The 19,770-nt window shown below is 43.5% G+C and overlaps 1 protein-coding gene across 1 annotated transcript in view; it reads left to right on the top strand.

Annotated features, from left to right (window-relative positions):
- Nucleotides 1-19,770, top strand: part of SLC1A2 (solute carrier family 1 member 2) — a 141,176-nt gene that overhangs the window by 82,032 nt on the left and 39,374 nt on the right. Inside the window, exons 2-6 of the mRNA XM_090032940.1 lie at nt 5,962-6,101; nt 7,490-7,642; nt 8,381-8,631; nt 12,021-12,189; nt 16,160-16,286. Coding sequence (XP_089889066.1) covers nt 5,962-6,101; nt 7,490-7,642; nt 8,381-8,631; nt 12,021-12,189; nt 16,160-16,286 — 840 coding nt within the window. The remainder of the gene's footprint in view (nt 1-5,961; nt 6,102-7,489; nt 7,643-8,380; nt 8,632-12,020; nt 12,190-16,159; nt 16,287-19,770) is intronic.

Raw genomic sequence — 19,770 nt, 5'->3', positions numbered from 1 at the left:
CCGAAGACTGGAAGAAGGCCAATGTGGTGCCGATCTTCAAGAAAGGGAGGAGAGTGGATCCGGCTAACTACAGGCCCATTAGCCTGACTTCTATCCTGGGGAAGATCTTAGAAAAGTTTATTAAGGAGGCCATCCTTGAGGGACTGGCCCAGGCTAACATTTTAAGGGACAGCCAGCACGGGTTTGTTGCGGGTAGGTCTTGTTTGACCAATCTCATTTCCTTCTATGACCAGGTGACCTATCACCTGGACAAGGGAGAAGAGATTGATGTCATATATCTTGACTTCAGAAAAGCTTTTGATCTGGTATCCCATGATCACCTCTTGGCCAAACTGCCCAGTTGTGGCCTTGGCTCCACCACGATCCGCTGGCTGGGAAACTGGCTTCGTGGTCAGACCCAGAGGGTTGTGATTGATGACAGTCACTCATCATGGTGCCCTGTAACCAGTGGGGTCCCTCAAGGCTCTGTCCTGGGACCCATACTTTTCAACATCTTCATTAATGATGTGGACATTGGAGTTAGGAGTGGACTGGCCAAGTTCGCCGATGACACCAAACTTTGGGGCAAAGCATCCACGCCAGAAGATAGGCGGGTGATCCAGGCTGACCTGGACAAGCTCAGCAAATGGGCAGACAAGAACCTCATGGTGTTTAACACCGAAAAATGCAAGGTTCTCCACCTTGGGAGGAAAAACCTGCAGCACCCTTATAGGCTCGGCAGTGCTACGTTGGTTAGCACTACAGAAGAAAAAGACTTGGGGGTCATCATTGACCACAAGATGAACATGAGCCTGCAATGCGATGCTGTGGCTAGTAAAGCAACCAAAATGCTGGCGTGCATCCATAGATGCTTCTCGAGCAAATCCCGGGACGTCATTCTCCCCTTGTACTCGGCCTTGGTGAGACCGCAGCTGGAGTAGTGCGTCCAGTTTTGGGCTCCACAATTCAAAAAGGATGTGGAGAAGCTTGAGAGAGTCCAGAGGAGAGCCACGCGCATGATCAGAGGTCAGGAAAACAGATCTTACGATGACAGGCTGAGAGCCATGGGACTCTTTAGCCTGGAAAAGCGCAGGCTCAGGGGTGATCTGATGGCCACCTATAAGTTTATCGGGGTGACCACCAGGATCTGGGGGAACATCTGTTCACCAGAGTGCCCCAAGGGATGACGAGGTCGAACGGTCACAAACTCCTGCAAGACCGTTTCAGGCTGGACATAAGGAAGAATTTCTTTACTGTCCGAGCCCCCCAAGGTCTGGAACAGTCTGCCAGCGGAGGTGGTTCAAGCACCTACATTGAACACCTTCAAGAGTAAATTGGATGCTTATCTTGCTGGGATCCTATGACCCCAGCTGACTTCCTGCCCTTTGGGCAGGGGGCTGGACTCGATGATCTCCCGAGGTCCCTTCCAGCCCTAATGTTTATGAAATCTATGAAATTTAGTTAGCTACTAAAACTTTACATCTCAGGTATAAACATGCTAGGACATTGACAAGTTTGGATCCACACTCTGGAATTACAGCCCATTTTACATTTCATCTGAACCCTTTAATGTGGTGTGTTACTCATTTAATCTTATATTCACAATAAACCAAGAGTTATCTTATCACATGCTCTCAAAAAACTTTGAAGCTGAACTGATAGAAATCTTTACGACTGATTAAATAAGACTAATCTCTCATACCACTGCAGGATTCTTCTTCTCTAACTCGTCAGTCATGTGAAATGCTTAGGAACCTAAGACAGTGAGAGTGGAAGATGCTGAGTGCTTAAGAGGAATTTTCAGAATACTTTTGGGAACTTATTTCCATGTTGCATGCTTCTCTCCGGGTCTCAAAAAATTGAAAACTGTGGCTGCCACATGAATAGATTTGATAGATTTCATAGACATTAGGGTTGGAAGGGACCTCACAAGATCATCCAGTCCAGCCCCCTACCCAAGGGGCAGGATGTCAGCTGCAGTCAGGTCACCGCAGCAAGATAAGCATCCAAGCATTTTTTAAAAGGTATCCAGACTGGGTACTTGCACCACTTCTGTGAGGAGTCTATTCCTGACTCGGGAGACTTGGATGGTAAATAAGTTTTTCCTTATGTCCATTCTAAAATGGTCTTCCAGCAGTTTATGTCCGTTAAACCTTGTCTTGCCTTGGGGTGCCCTGGTGAACAAATATTCTTCCAGTTCCTCATTCACACTCCTTATATACTTATAATTATATACTTATAGGCTGCCACCAAGTCATTCCTGAGCCTTTGCTTCTCCAGGATGAAGAGTCTCATGGCTCTCAGCCTCTCTTCATAAGGCCTGTTCTCTTGACCTCTAATCATGGGTGACTGGTGCCACCTGAGTCAGAGGGGGCATGTGCCCCACACAGTGGCCAGTCAGCGACCAGGGTGGGGGGCTGCTCCCGTGGCCCATCTCGCCGATGGAGCGGGGATCCCCCCATGATCAATCGCAACAACCGGGAAGCATGAGCGCCACTCCTGGAAGTGCCAGCAGTGCTTCACCTGGCACCCCCACTCTCTGGCTGGTGCTCACAGGGTGGGGCACCAGTGCTCCTGGCTGCTCCCTCTGCCCGGTGCCTAAGTAGGGAGCGCTGCGTGTCAAGGGACGCATGTGTACCCCCTATGCATTCCCACTGCCTCTAATCATGTGCGTGGCTTTCCTCTGGACTCCTTCAAGCTTCTCCACATCCTTTCTAAAGTGTGGAGCCCAGAATTGGATGCAGTTCTCCAGCTGCAGCCTCACCAAGGTGTAGTAAAGCAGGAGGATGACTTCTTGGGTCTTGCTTACACTTGTTAGACATTAACTCTGGAAATTCTGAAAGCCAGCATGCCTTTTTAGGAGGCAGCAAAATCATTAATGCTGAAATTTGTTTGCTGTAAAGGTCTGTTAAAAGTAGATGCAAATAAGGATGTGATGAAACATGGCCACAAATGCTAATCATATACGTATTAGACTTTTAAACCTTGCTCTAAGCATAGAGATTTTTAGCAGCAAGTAAGAAAGAGAAACTTGTGTTCTAGCCATTCCAGTTTTTTGGACACCAAAATACAAAAGACCCCTGTCTAAGCTATCGTGTAGCACATGATAAGATCAATACTTGGGCACAGCCCTCAGCTTTTGTAATTTTATTCCAGTTACTTAGAACTAAGCATCTGTCCTATCTGTAAATCAGAACATTTGCATTGAAATGAACCTGTGGCTAATAGACTGAGTCATCGGTTTGGTATCATTTCTGTGCATCCATTTCTGCTTTGTAAATGATATTTGGTTCCCAGTGGGACTTGGGATTTATTAGCTATTCAAATTCTGCCCTCCCACTAACGCTTGGAATTGTGACCAAAACTCAGTAGATGATGCAACAGAGATCAGATAAGAGTCCATTCTGGACCTTTGTATTATATGGTGCTGTCTGCATGAACAGTCCTACAGCTTTCAATGGACTACTCAGTGAATAAGATACTAAACCTGTGGGGTCTAACGCTTTTGGTAGGAGTGCCACAAAATAACCCTACATCTTCCCTGAATGCCACTCCAATGCCTTTCCTCAGCTTTCTGCTTCTTGCCCTGTGCTCCCTGCCTGATCTTCCGTGTGTCACACACAGAGGCTTCCTGTGCCACTTGTGGCACATGTGCCCTCAGGTTGACCACTCATCCTAGACCATGTGAGCAAGACTGATGGAATAAACTCTACCACATAGAAATATAAGATTTTTAAAAGTGATAGATAAATCAAATGCATTTTGGCTCAGTTCTTCCCAATCCCTGAACTCTTTGGCACAGAAGAATTGAGGGTCATGAAGGATTCAGTTTCATCTCCATGATTCTATGCTGCCTGACCTACACCAGTTGTACAATGTTCTACACCACTGTACCTTTGCCTTTGGTATTACGTCTCCCACACTGACACATTCCCTATGCTTAGGCATGGAGTCAGCTGTATAGAATCTGGCTTTGCTGGCTACGTGGCAGAGAGGTGACCTTGTTCAACCAAGTAGCAAGAGCAGAAGTGGCAATCTGGCTCCCTGTCAGTAACTCCAGCACGCATGTAATTTTGCATGCAAGAATATCTCTTCTGAACTATATTGATCTCAGTTTTCCTTGTAATATTTTTAGGGCCTTGTATTGTACAGATGTTCTTCAGAATATCCAGGCTGGGCAGGATGTTGCTACTGAGGCTCTGAGCACAGAGACATGACTGTGGCTAGCTGGTAACTTCCTCCCAAACAGATGTATAGACAGATACAAGAGGAAGTACACACTGCAGCTTTCTGCAGCAGATGTGAGGAGCACTGCGCAGGACTCCTCTTCATGGCAATCTGCCTGGGTTCTCTCCTGCATGTATAGGACACAAACCTTCATTTTTCCTCCAAGATTCCTGCTACTTGGCCACTCCACATGAAAGAGCATCTGACCTAAAAGTTTGGCTTCATTCTCCTTCTCACTGGATGCAGCTACATGTGCTATTAATTCACAGTAGAGCACATCCATGTGCTCCCTCTTGGAAGCAGATTTGTTCACAATGGCTGTGTCCAGATGAGTGCTGCCATTTGTTTCCCTGGGGATAAGTAGCAGTGGCACACCTTGGCATGGGGCAGATTACCCCAGGTGGGGTAGGAGAGGCTGGGGCCAGCAACTCAGTTGGCTCCAGCAGCCTTACCTGGGATCCTGGGGACCTTGGGGAACTGCAGCCATGGTGCTCCTGCAGCTGAGTCTGGATGTCAGCTGGCGTGTGGCTCCAGTTGGCCAGGCCCTGGTTTGGGGCAGTGCACGCTGCCACCATATAAGCCTATTTGGTTTTTTAAGGCGTGGGGTTTTTTGAGCCTTGGGTCTTCCAGGGTCAACCCTCCCCCCCATGTTGCAAGGTAGCAGCACAGGGAATGCCTGCACGTACAGTGTGTAGCACTGCAAACAGGTCTGTGGCGTCACTTACTGCATATCTGTGCTCATCTGGACGTGTCCAATGGGAGCAGCCTGGTACAGAGCTGCTTCTGCCCTGATCTGCACCCCTTCAGCAACCAGGGGGAGCTCCAGACTCCCCTGATACTAGCTCAGGGCCTGACAAAGGGCATGGGGCTGGTCTCAGTGGGCATGGGACCAGGAAAGTTCTGCCGGCTGCAGCAGCAGCAGCTGTCTCCTGGCCCCATGCCCAGCAGGACACATAGCTGCCAGCAAGCCTCCTGCCAGGCAGGAGGTTGCTGGGAGCTGTCCCGATGTGGGGCAACTGCCAGAGAGCCTCCTGCAAGGTGTGTGTATGTGTGTGGGGGGGACATGGGGCTTACCGGCAGCTGCCCTGCTTGGCACAGAGCTGGATGGCTCCAGGGAGCAGGTGGAGACTGAGAATCCAGCCTTTATCTGTGACCCAGAGCAGCACCGCATTGTGCGAAGCTGCTCCAGAGCTTCCATCTCCATGCCAGAAGCTGGGACAGAGGCCAGAGAGCTCCCCGTTCCTGGTGCTGATTGGCTCCCAGCTCGTGGGGGGAAGCTGGGAACCTGAGTAGCACCAGGACTGGGGCCAGAGAGCTCCCTGTCCCCTGCAGCCTCCTGCTGCCTAGGCTGACCGGGAGCAAATCTGCTCCCAGTTAGCATATACATGAATATTACTGCACAGTATCTACTGCACAGTTAGTTTACTAGCTGCACTTACAGGCAGTAGCTAACTGCACAGTAGACTAATTTACTACATAGTAACTATGCACACATGTAGGCAGTGACACTTTACTGTGCAGTAAAGCATCTTGTGTTGACACACCCATTGTGAATTAACACCACGGTAGCTGCTGTGTGTTTGACAAGGCTATCACTTCAACTGAAGATTTTTGTGCCTTTTGGGAAGGGCTAGGATCGGTATCAGATTTCCCAATCGCATGGGATAGATGTAAATCTAAGGTTGAACTGTTTTCTTTAATTTGCAACACCTTGTACTCTATAGATGCTTACCAGAAAATTCATTTTTATTCCAGTGCCAACAATATGCCTAAGCAAGTTGAAGTGCGGATGCATGAGAGCCACCTGGGCCCAGTGGAACCAAGACCCAAACACTTGCACATACGATTTTGTCAGTCTCTCCGAAAAAACCTTCTTCTGTCTCTTACTGTAGCTGGTAAGATATATCCTGTTTTATTTGCACACTAGGTATGCTTCTCTATTTGTCCAGTAGTTGAACAGTCCATATCTTTGTTCAGCTACAGAAAACTTGGTAGTCCCAGCTGAACAGCCAAGAAGTGAATGGAACACCAGTATGCCAAGTCCCCTTACTTCAAGTGTGGAGCACATTATTTGCACAGTAGCAGGGAAACCTGCAGGGTTGATCTTCATGTACTCTCTGGCTTGTGGGTAAAATAAGAGTTCATTTCTTAGCTCAGGGAAATGGATTCCATTTGGCAGCTTTAAATAAATTGATCTTTCTTTTTCTTTTTGTTTCTTTAAAAGGCCAAATCCGAAAGCCTCCTTTACCTGAGCCTTTCACATCTCAGCATACACCTTCTTTCTCTTATTTTTTCTGGAGAACTGAGCTTCTGCCTCTCTCTGGTCACAATGCCTGGGATCAATAATCTAGCTCTGAAAACTGCCTTCTGGTTTTAACAGCTTCCAAATATGGAACAGTTTGACATTTCATTGTGGTTCACTGGCCCTATGCCCAGTCCTTTTTTTCCACTGTAAGCCTAACAGCCAAATGGAGCAAATTCACAGACCTTTTCTGTATTGCTACAGCTTGATAGACCAGCTTTAAGATAAAGTACAGCTGGTTCTGATCTGCAAAATTTACCTCCATGTCAACATTATCAAATCTTCAACCCTCCTGCAGTTGACAGATTTGGACACGGAGTTTTGGCTTGAACCATTCCTTAGAAGATGTCTGATGTACTTTCCCGAGACCATCACAAACAATTATAAAAATACATTTATTCCCTATTGAATCAACTTTATACAAGCAAAGAACTATAACTTATTAAACAGTAGCACTGAAACACAATTCAGAACGTCTTGTGATGTACAGTACTTTGCTGCTCAAGGCGCTGTTCCTGGCAGGGAGTAATCTAATGGTTTTTTTCTGTTCTAATTTTATCATTCTGTGAACTGGATACTAATAGCAATCTAGGCAGAGAAAGCAATGTTGTTATTCCTTTCACTGGTAAAAAATATTGAATCCAACTTCATCACAAGATCTTGCTTGTTTTCTGATAGGACCTTTTCCTGAGCTGCCTTCTCTGCCAGGACTTCTGTAAGAAATTAAAGTTATATGATGATGATATGAATTAAACATGCATCTCTCAGAGTGTAGTGAGACTTAGGTACATTTTACAAAATACCAAGAGGGCATCAGGAACATCAGAGCATCAGATACTGTGTAGGAGCAAAATATTGCATAGAATGTTTTAGGGTCAGTCACTTTCTGAAACCATTTTTAATTCAAGGTTGTTCTTTTAGGTAATGAAAAAGTGATTCTGGTTTATTTCCCTTCCCCACCCTTTCTTATTCTCCTCCCAGGTGTCGTTTTGGGTGCACTGTGTGGGGGGCTTCTTCGCCTGGCAACTCCTATTGACCCTGACATTATCATGCTAATCGCCTTCCCAGGAGATATCCTTATGAGGATGCTAAAAATGCTGATCCTTCCTTTAATTATTTCCAGTTTAATCACAGGTGAGAACTATTAACAATAAGCAATTTAAGATGCTTTTTAAAAACGCCACAGGGTTCATTTTTCTAAGAAGCAAAAAAGTAATAATGGTGTGATGGCAATGAGTCTTTTGCAGATGATGATAATGTATTTAGATTTCATACGGCAAGGCCATCTCTGTTCTGATACAATTTATTATCATAGGTTGAGTTCCAAACAGGTTATGTCTAGACAAACATGGGCTGCTCTTCTGAATGTCACCATTTTACTTTTATACTGTTGCATCCATTCCTAAAGTAGGATTTGTCTGACTGACAGTACAGCTTTGGAAAGGATAGGTTGCTCTAAACTGTGGTGTCACACTTGAAATGACCAACTGTTTAGGAATCAGTGCCAAAATGCTGATATGGTGCCAGCTTTCTACATCTCTACAGGGTTTTTTCTTGTCTTAAAGAATATGATTCATATCTCTCAACAGCATCTGTGGGGTTGAATGTCATTTGTGACCAGTTCTCTTTATGTAGCTGGGGCTCTGAGCAAGTATTTGCACAGGAGCAAAAATGGAGGGTCTTCAGGATACCCTCTTGATATCCTATGAGAAATTCCTCTGGGAAGGAAAATATCACAAGAAATCTCATGGCAAGAGCCATAAGCAGATTCAACAGGATGTTTTGTGATAATTTAGTGAATGTTATAATATCTAGTCCTATTGGACTATTTTTTTGTTTTGTGTTCTTTTCTTGTCTTCTTTTTAAACATAGGACTGTCTGGTTTGGATGCTAAAGCTAGTGGCCGATTGGGCACGAGAGCCATGGTCTACTACATGTCCACTACTATCATTGCTGCTGTGCTGGGTGTCATTCTGGTTTTAGCCATTCACCCAGGGAATCCCAAACTCAAGAAGCAGCTGGGAGAAGGAAAGAAGAATGATGAAGTGTCCAGTTTGGATGCTTTCTTGGATCTTATTCGAAATCTGTTCCCTGAAAATCTAGTCCAAGCATGCTTCCAGCAGGTAAAAATATCTATTCTTTGCAACATTTTTTTTAAAGGTGAAGACCTTTTAACCTGGCAAGATACACATTCAGGGTTCTGTCTTTCACTTTGGGAATGGCAACAAATGAATGATGAAGAAAATACAGGCCTTTGGTCTTTGGCAGTTAAGCAAAGAAGGAAAATAGTGTGCCACCTGTTTTAAAGGTACAGCTTTTTTTTTTTTAAATTGATTTCAAATTTAATACCTGTTTCCTTGTTATTTTCTTAAGCTTTTAGGAACAGAATTTAATGCTGTTGAGATTTGCCTGTGGAGGGCTGGCTAGCTGATTGGTTTGGAAACCTCTTGCCTCTGGCCTGCCAGCTTGAATTTCAGTTTGGTTCAGGTTGCGGGTGACTGGATTGATATATGTCCAGTGCATTATGTAAAATGTGCTTGTGGTCTCAGGCTAGTTCCCAATGGACCTGGGTCCACGTCACAAAACCTACCACCATATACAATAAAACCTGCTACCATATACAATGTACCTGCTTGCTGCTCAGGAAAATAGAGGACTGCTTAGACAATACAACCAAATGGTCAAATCACCACAGAGGTGGTGCCATTTGGTCAGATTGGAGGTATATTTTAATGGTAAGTAGCTGGTAGAGAAGAGCTACACTCTAGTTGCATTTCCCATTTAAATACATAATAACTTTTCATCTACACTAAATTAACATGATTTTTAAAGGGGTAAAAGAAATGTTTGCAAGGAACACAAACTTCCCAGTTTCTCTCTCAATATATATTTTTTTAAATGTAAGCAGCTTTTTCCTAAAGCTAAATTGTTTGGCAATCATGCTAACTATTTTTGTTGAACCAAACAAGATGTGTTGCCAAACCCATTCTTAAATGTTTTGAAATGGATTCATTTGGCATTGTCTGGTATCTGGAGTTGTGGCTAGAGGCAAGAGAACTGAGCAGAGTAGGGAGTTGGGTGTGGCTTGGAAAGTTTGAAACTATTAAAAGTCTTGGATAATTTTGTTTCTTCCCTGGATTTGGGGTCTTTGGGGGTTTATAAAAAGAATGTTCAGAATATTTCCAAACCATCATGAGAACATCATGTGGCCAGACCATGGCTGGCTGAACATCACAAATGCTTTAATTGAAAAATTGAAAGTGTTTTCATAAAGCAAGTGGGGTTTTATTTCTCTCCTTCTGTGCTGTTTTGTATCATGAAAGAGAGACTAAATAGTACTTTAATCTGTAGCAGATTGCTTGAATATTCATAGGTGGGAGCAAGGAATGAGTTGGAAAGAGAGAACAAGAAAAGGAGAATCAGGCCACTAATATCTGTCAGGTCATTTGGCTGCCTTTCTCAATATGTGTAATACACATGTGGTAAATGCAGTGTAGTAAATGCAGTTCACTTCACTAGATATGGCCTGTTCTTCCACTGACCTTTTCTTAGCTTTATACTTTATGGATCCAATCCAAAGACTATAGAAGTCAATGGGCAGACTCCCAGAAAGTTCAGGGAGCTTTTCATGAAGGCCCAAATGAGTTTTAACTCTTCACACATTCAGTCTGGCCAACCACAGCTTCTGCTACAAAAGCCACATTCCCATTACTAAGTCATACCCCTTTCCAAATGAAACACCCACTACTTCTTAGCCTTAGCTCCTCATATGCTGCTTGCTGAATTGGGTTAGAAATTTAATTTCTCTCTCTTCTTGGTTACTAGGAAGGCTGGAATTCTTTCTTATCCTCACTTGGTTTTGGTGGTGAGGAAATATGATCTAGTTGTAAAGGTGCTAACTTGGAAGACCTCCATTCCCTTCCTACCAATGACATCCTGTGGGATCTTGAGCAACTTGCTTGATCTCCCTCTGGGGGGCCCATGAAGAAAGAGTACTTATTGCAGGCTCCACCACATCATTTAAAATCTGCACCTCTAATACCATTGACACCAATATTAATTGCTGTGACGGACACAAAAAGAATGAATGGCCTGGTTCAGGGGGTATCAATAGCTGCCTTTCTTTCCTGTGTTTGTCAGGACTACATCTGTGGCCGTTTAAAACTTCCAAGCAGTCTTGGGATAGTATGGTCCCTGGAGCTGAAGCGATTGTTTTGCAGAATTCTACCCAAGTATTTTGGAACGATTTTGAAGTATTAATGGCACAGTGTTGTGCTATCATGATCCATAAAGGGGGGCTACAGTTCCCCTTTCTGTCTTGTAGATGGTAGGAAAGGTTGTATGCCACAAACTCAGGTTGTATATTAAATTGGGGTTGTTTGAAGAGCTGAACCTGGATGAGCTTGGAGGAATATGAGCTTCTTGAATAATTTTGGGGTTTAAAAGGTTGATTTGCAAGCCTTATTTTGCATACGAAACTCACCCACCCTTAGACTGTCAACTTAAATCAATTAATTGTCCCTTCTAAATCTCTGATATAGAATGACAACCGTAAGGGCCAGTCAAACACCTTTATTTTCAAAGTGCTTATCTAAACCTGACCTTTGATCTTGGCTCACCATCACTAGAATTATGAATCTTTATCCTGAGAAATGATGAGGTTCTTCAACTTTCATTCGCTCCCCCAGGGGTTGTGAGTACTCAGAATGTCTATGGCTCTGCTCTGACACCACACACAGAAAACACAGGATGATAAAATTCCCAAGATAAAAATAAAATCTGAAAAAAATTAAAAGTAGGAGGAATGTGGGCCAGGGTCAGGACCACTGAAGAGATTCTCATGCATCATCTGTGATGTTTTTCCTTTGGGTGCCCTTTTTCCCTCCTCTATATTTAGAGAATGTTTCTTTCTAAAAGACCAAAAGTCTGTGAATCCATCACAGTAAAGCCATGATTTCCCACCCCCTCAACAACGTGCAGATCTAAGTGGAGGGGTGGCTCCGTATCCCACTTTTTGGGAGCAAAATCCAGGACACAAGCCTGGGTAGTTCTTCCAGAACTCAGAACCAGTTGTAGTTCACGCCATTTCCAGTTTGGGTGAATGTAGCCACCATAATGTGGCACTGTGGACGGGCTAATTACTAGCACTGTTGGGATTATGCTGTTTTCCAATCCACAAAGAAAGCTAAGTGGCTTGGATGCAGTCCTAGATGAACACAACTGTGTCACTTTCGATTCAGGAGGTGGCCTGTGACTATCTCTTTATCCAGAAGCAGTGCAGCCAAACTCTTGCAGCACAATGTAATGTTGCATCCTTTCACTTGGAACTAGTAAAAACTGGCCTATTTTTAGATGACAGAAGAGAGGCCATGTTTAAAAAAAAAATGTTCCCTAAGGCTGTTTGGAATGTGCAGTTAAGATGAGTTTTTATTATTGTTCCCTAGTTTTCACAATGGATTAAATCCTGTTCTGAGTCTGTTCTTATTCTGTTTTTTTTTTTCAATACTTTCAGATCCAAACAGTCACTAAGAAAGTACTGGTGCCACCACCGATTGAAGAACCCTCTAATGTCACTGACTCTGTCTTTGCTATGGTGAATGAGACAGTGAGTGAAACCGCACCAGAAGAACAGTTGGTCATTAAGAAGGGGCTTGAATTTAAAGATGGAATGAATGTCTTAGGTAGAGAAACTTTTCTGTATCATAATATATTATATACCTGCTCTTGGTTTTCAGTCACAGTCTGGAAGTAATTGGGAGTGAGGGCATTTTTGCTGCTGTTGAGTCAAAATTTGACCTAGCCAGGAGACAACCAGAAGTTGTTACCACCAGCTGACTGCTTGTTGGCCTCTGTGAGATGAGTCTCATGGTGGACATGTGTCTATACCACAGAAGCAAACACCAGAATTACCACTAGTTGACAACCTGTAGAAAAGCCAAGGACTGAACAAGAATCTGCTATTACTATTTATTTGATATACTATAGAAGTGCCCCAAATATTTTATCAATCCAGAAAGAGGTGGACTATCCAGGCCACCATTGGTTTCCATTGATTAAATAGATGTTTCCCCAGATTTACCTATTCCATGAAGACCTGAAGCTAACTGGGTTGGGTTTCCAGTGCTTTCCCTGGGCACATTGTGTTATATTATGACTTAAGTCCTGAGCAAGAGGTGGTGTGTAAACTGTACCGCACATAAAAAAAATCCCCTAAAGACTTGAAACATCTCTGAGTCACAGTTCCCTCCCAGTTTTGTCTTTGATGCTGATCTTTCCCAGCAGCATATAATGAGCCTCCCCTACTGTGCTCCTTATCTGTATAGGCCAGCAAGAGGATGTGGAAACAAGGGTTCCACTCACTACACATTCATCCCTGTGCACCTGCTCTGGGATGAAGGACCATGGGTGGGCATGCTGAACCTATTTACTCTTGTACACCCAGGCATACAGTCCTGTTATCCTATACAGGGCCTGAACTGAAAGTCCTTCTCTCAGTTCAATTGCTTATCATCCAAATAATCTATCCCTAAACTTGTACTATTCTAATGCACACCCTCACATTATCTTATACGTTAGTCTGAGGCAGAATGTTCACAATGAAATGGTTATGCCACTACTTATATATTAAAAACATTTAAAAGACAATTTGGGCTTATTAGATTTGTTAGAATGGGGAAAACTGTTAGAATGGGGAAAACTGTATCCTGCTGACAATATAATTAACAGCAAAAGGGACCTGAAGGCAAACTAATTACTGAAACAGAAGGAAATGAATCTACTGTTGTAATGGCCAACAAGCATCGCTAATGTTGTTTGGTCCATTACGGTAAAATATTGCAAAGCTTTTTCATATGAGAAATGACTGTATGAGTGTGTGTGTGTGTGTGTGTGTGTGTGTGCGTGCGCATGCACACATGCGTGTGTGTGTGTTGGGGGGGGGAATTGACCTCTAAATTGTAAAAACAGGGCAAACAAAAACAAAATTGAGTGCTATAAGTAATGCAGCCACCAGTTTGGAATTAACAGAACAAAGCCATGAACTAATGTTTTCTGATACACAGATTGGATTCCAGGAAGTTTCTTGGTCTATAACTATTCAAGTTTTTCCATAATATATTCCTCCATACTGTACACCCCCCCCACACACACACGGTACATCTACACGTGCACTTTACTGAGGAGTTGACTCATTAGCTTCACAATAAAGTGTCACTGCCTACACTAGTACCAGTATTAGAGCTCAGTGTATTAACTAACTCCACTGTAAGACAGTACTGTCGGGGTCAGTAGTATCTAACGGCAGAGTCATTTGCTGCGCTGCAACACATGTGTGAACGGTGACTGGGACACCACTATGGCACCAGCCAGCCCCTCTTCCACCTGATGCCACCACCCAGAGCCAGAGACTGACCTCTCAAGTCTGCTGCCAGCCCAGAGCTGCTCCACCCCCAGCTAAAAATGCTGCTGTCCTATGTGCACGTGTAGATGCTGTGCCTAGGAGCAGTGTACTGTGGCACAAGCTGCTCTGGAGTTTATCATGTTGCATTAATTGCACATGTAGATGCACTCCACCACATACACACTTTGATCCCCTTCTGTGCAACTGTGGCACAACTCAGTAAAACATCTCTCACCATCCTACTAATGAGTAGATTAATGGTCAAGCTCATTTTTCTTCTTAAGTACAATGAAAGAATTTGACAGCCAGTCATTTCCCTGTGCATTAGAATCTGAAATCCTCCTTTCCTGATTTTATTTCCAGATCGGAATTACTTGTATTTTTGATATGGGGAAGTTCCCAGCTGAGTTCACACACTTTCAAAATGCTGAACTCATATTTGCTCTCATAGTTCAATCTCCTGAGGACTGAAAAACTACAGAATTTCCCATTAGTGTCAATATATAATCCTAAATATGCCTCTTGGCCCTGAAAACTGCTGGGTAGAAAAGCTAAGTGCTGAAGAGCAATACCCCCCCAAATTATATTACAGAGAGAGAGAGAGAGAGTTGGGGAGGGGAAGAGAGAGAGAAAGAGAAAAATATATATAATATAAACTTCGGGGCACTGCTCATCAGCACTTAGCTTTGCTATCCAGCAATTTTAGGGGCAAAGAGGCAAATTTAGGATTATATTTTGACACTAATAGGAAATTCTGTAGCTCTTCAGTCCTCAGGAGATTGAACTATGAGAGGTAATATGAGTTCAGCATTTTGAAAGTGTGTGAACTCAGCTGGGAACTATATATATAAATAGCCCCTAGCATCCTCATTCACTAAGTTGATTCTCATCTTTCTCTTTTTTTTCTTCTTTTTTAATACTTAAAGAGTGTCCTCCATTCATTTGAAATAATAATAGTAGTTTTTTCATTTTAAGGGCTTATCCTACTGCATAGATTTTTAACCTGTGGTCAGCGTACCCCTGGGGGTACGTGAGATAAAGGCAGGGGGTACGTGGGTACCCCAATACCCTCTCTCTCACCCTTTTTTCCTCTCTCTCTTGCCCCTTCCTCCCCTCAAAACTATAGCAAAAAATTTAGTGCACCACACATTGTGCAGTGCTTTAAATTGCCCAGTAATAATTTGGCATGCTGTACAAAGCCTGCCTAGCTTTGGCCAACTCTTGGTTGGTTCAGCCCTCCTAGCTTTGGCCAACATCACCTGTAGCCCAGGTACATACCTGAGTTGTGCACCCCTGGTGTAAAATGTGGCAACCCTACTCACACCAGATCAGACATCTGTCATATCACAACCTTATATACATTGCCCTTCTTCCAACATATGGCACGCATTAGTCTGTAAATATAAAATCCCCTGGAAAATTGAGTGTTGGGGTACTTATTAAAGTTTTCAGAACTTAGGGGGTACTTGCTACTTAAAAGGTTGAGAAACACCGTTCCTACTGCATTTAGTAGGAAAACATTCATTGTTAATCTCTCTCTCTCTTTTTGCATAGGGAAAGAACTCCATTGTGACTGAGTTATGCTTGCGTGAGAATGTTGCATGTGTCTTGGGGGAGAAGGGGTGGAAGAAGAATTATCTTTGCATCTCCAAGTATTTTTTGAGTGTCTCCTACATAGGTTAGAGCTGCCTTAGATCTGCTTTAACTTGGCACAATTGATTCTAATCTATGGAAGCTGTTGTAGCAACTAAAGAAAAAAGTCAGAGCACAGTGATACATGCACTCTGGGGTTTCAACCAGGCATCCAAGAAATCTCTGCTATCTATGTATACATAGATATATGTACACATCCTTTACATCACACCAAAAAGGTCACTGGGGCCACAGCATCACGATTTCAAACTGAAATTGAATCCAATCCTGTAAATGTATTATTGATTAATTGATCCCTAGTCTAAATGCTACAAAATGCATAATTTAAGTCCCCCCCCCCCCCCAAAAAAAAAAAAAACAAACAAAAAACCCTAGTCTTTATTGTCAGTTTAATAAGGACCAATGAATAAAGAATTATTCATGTTTTCCCTTCTGGAAGCTTAGAGAAAGTCACTTTAAGGCATTCCAAACTTGAAACCTAATACAACTGTCTCAAAAGTTGAATTACTTTGGTATTAGCAACAACCTGACACAGCTACAGTGACTTAGACAAAAAAACCCAACATGCCTTCTAACAGGGAGTATGATTCCTCCAACAGGTCTGATAGGGTTCTTCATTGCTTTTGGCATTGTTATGGGGAAGATGGGAGAACAAGCCAAGATGATGGTGGACTTTTTCAACATCCTGAATGAGATTGTAATGAAACTAGTGACTATGATCATGTGGTAAGTCTGAGGACAGAACTCCTAGCATACAAAAAATACACAGGCCACAGATGTCCATATTCTATACATGTCATTCTTTATTTTTAATCCATACAATTAGGTATTTCTGCTCACTGGGTTGCTTTTTAAAGCTATGACAAGGATGGGACAGCTGGAATAGGGGTGTTTCTGTTTGGTGGGAGGTAATTAACTCTTGTTTTGAAACATCTCAAAAGATGGCAGGCCTGCTGTCATTTTCTGCCTTAGGAGACTCCAAGTCATATAGTTTAAGAGTGGCTTACCGCCTGCATAAAAATGTCACCTTTGTTATAGAGGTTCATTACATTAAAAAACAACCTACTAACTAAACAAGCCCTCAAAACATAATAACATCAAAATCTTCCTGTGAGGTTAGCATAATAACAGGCTATTAACTAGGAGGTATAATTACAGAGTAGTCAAGAGAGATGCTCTATTTACAGTGTTTTACAGCAAAACTGGCTTACCAGAAATGTACATTCCATCAAAATGAGAACCCAACTGTTTGCACTAATGTACAAAAGTCTTCTTCCTTAGCCTGCAAAAAGTCCGCATGCAGACCGCATTCTAGAAATGTACCAGAATAAGTGATACCAAACTTGGCCACGTCAGTAGAGAAGTGTAAAACCCACTCATTCATAACAGCAAAACCCAGTTTCTTTTTAAGGAAGTATGTCAACCCATTTAGGGTCAAAGCTTTGCTTACATTTCTTAAGACTTTTTCTCCATCTTCTTGATGCAGCTGAGAGGTCCTCAGAGCTATTTGTATACAATTGTTGAACATATCCATGTCACATAGAATTATCTTTTCAGAAAAGAACATGCACTGTGGCATTTGGCATGCAGCCTCTTGATTTCCATACATTTAGGTCATGTACTTGCCAACTAAGGGAAGACAGGAAACTATGAATCCTTTTAGTCAGAAACCCAACAAAAGACACAGACATAAATTGCCTACTGCTGATGGGAAAAGCAAGATAAGAGCTCTCTACTCTTTTGCATTTAAGTGGCTTACTGTGTGGTGTTGTGTCAGGATTAGTCCCTCATTTCTAATGCACTGTCTGCCATAAGCAGTGAAGAGCAAGAAGACCGTGGTCAGAAATTACACATAAACTGGTATAAGTGATCGATAACTGGTCTAAAACTGTAACAGAATGAAAGTTCATTGCACATAGACCAGTTTCAAAATGGTTTAACACAGTTTAAGATGGATATGGTGTCCAATTTAAACAGTTTAGTTTAGACCACTTTATTGAACTTCTGTCCCAGAACCCCTCCTGAATCAAGCTAGGTTGCAGTCCCATAGTATCCCAGGAGCCATTGTGGCCCCCCCGCTAATCTTCACTCACAGGGTGGGTGGGCTAGCTTCTTTTCCCCATCATCTGCTCCAGCTGAGCTGGGCCACCCCCCCTGCACCCCAGCCCACCTATGGGGTGTCACAGCTGAGGCAGCAAAACCTCTGCTCCCTAGGCTGGCTGGCAGCAGTATGGAGGGCAGCTAAGGGGGAGAACTGAGTCCCCCACCCTGGCCCTAGCCCTCCCCAGCTGGAGTCTGCAGAGCAGGGGCCAGGCCCGTGGTGCGGGCTTTCCCCCCTCGCTGCCCTGCTCAGCCAGGCTGCAGGGCCACTTACTCCAGCTCTTGCTTTCCACCAGCCCCTGCCTCTCAGCTTCAGGAAGAGCAGGTGGAAGGGGACTGGAGCCCCCAGCCTCACTCCCCCCAGCTGGGGTCTGCACAGGGGGGCCAGGCCTATGTGGCGGGGACATCTTCTACCTCCTAGCTGCTGTCCGGGCAGGCTGTTGCCTGTGCCTTTCATCAGTGGGGAGTCAGGCAGCAGCGGCAGCCCCCACTACCAGTACTGAGGCAGCAAGGCTTGGGGGTTTTTCATGCAGCATGGTACTAGTGGGGGAGCAGATGCCCCTGCCATGTGGCCCTGGCCCTGCCCCCCTTCCACCCTGTACCCATCGACTCGAGCCAGCCAACACTGGTCGGGAGGGCCACCTGACTGCCACTGAGAGCTGACTGGTGGGGTCGGGGGAGAGGGCTAGCCTGGATGATCAGGGGTGGCCCAGCTGCTGGGAGGCACCCTGCTTCTCCCGTGCATAGAAGCAGGAATGTCTGTTTTGTTCCCTCCTGACCTAAGCTAGGGCACTTAAAGTGTAAAATTTAAAGCACTTCTGTCTCAGGCTTTTTGCATCTCTGTGCTAAGCTGAACAGAATGGGCCATACTTTTGCAGCATATGCTTCCCTTGAACTCCAGATGTTCATGAAAGTATCATTTCTTAAGTTGCAGGGCTAAATTATGCCTCCCTCTGAGGTTCTAAAAAGCTGTAATTCCCAGGGGATATGGAAGAATAACTGGTGCTTTTAGGTTTCAGGTGTGTACAAGGTGTACTGCTGACAATATCAATGTGAAACTTGTCAAGAAACCTAGACTAGTTCATGAAATAATTCTCTCACTTTCTCATTTTCCTTCTCATATTCAATTTGGCCCCTCTCTGAAAACAGATGTAGCTATTTTTGCGAACAAAAGGACTCTTTGTAATATTTATTATAACCGGCGGCATGTATTTAGAAGCAATGATTATCATGCTTTGAATAGTCCAGAAGTTTGAATTTACTAATATTTCACATATTGGCACTGAGAAGCCCATGCTAGACATAACTGATTATCTAAGAGGTGTGCTTCAAGGCTTCTGTTGTGTTAAGTGTTGCAATTATGGGCAGTCATCCTGCTTTGAAGAAGCCCATAGAAATCATTTGTTTTTCTTTGATGAACTGCTTGTTCCTCTGTCCTAAAAAAGGGAGAATGAATTATGGTAAAAACACCTCTTATTCGTCTCTGCAGAGAATTGTTGCTGGGCAAGAGAATTAGCATTGTGTGTTTATAAAGGCAAATGCCATTCTTCTTTATCCAAAGGGGCATTCTGTCTAGTTATTTATGACGTGTCCATAAAAAAATTTCTGTCTTTTCTGGCAGTTCCAATGATTCATGAGACTCTCCTGAATACCAAAGTGCCATAACAACATAAAATATGGTCTGGCATCTGACAGTGACACTGCTTAACCCTTTACTGGGATTATCCTTGGTAAATCATTCAGCAAGAACAGACTATGTCTGCAGTAGCTGGAGCAGTGGTTAGAAATAATTGGCCCTAGTTTTCAAAAGTCACTCGTGATTTTCAGCATCTCAGGTGCTGAGTGCTCAACTTGAGATACCTTAAGGAACTGGATTTTCTGACATTGTTTAGGACATACGTTTTATCACAGATCTTTTCCAGTCATGTCAATGTAGGCATGCCAAATCACCAGCTATTTTGAAAATATAGTCCCTACAAATTTATTCAGAAGAGATTCTATTGTTTCCTCTTCATCTGGAAACACAGCTATTTTTTTCTCCACGGTAAGTCTGTTATAAAGTAAGCAGAGGAAGGTGAAAGCTGTTTGAAATGGATGTGTGTGACAAGCT

The sequence above is a fragment of the Crocodylus siamensis genome, chromosome 2, assembly GCF_052110815.1.
Source record: "Crocodylus siamensis isolate JL-2025a chromosome 2, ASM5211081v1, whole genome shotgun sequence".
Classification (NCBI taxonomy): domain Eukaryota; kingdom Metazoa; phylum Chordata; order Crocodylia; family Crocodylidae; genus Crocodylus; species Crocodylus siamensis.
The sequence above is the reverse complement of the archived record's forward strand: the minus strand, read 5'-3'. Positions and strand labels throughout refer to the sequence as shown.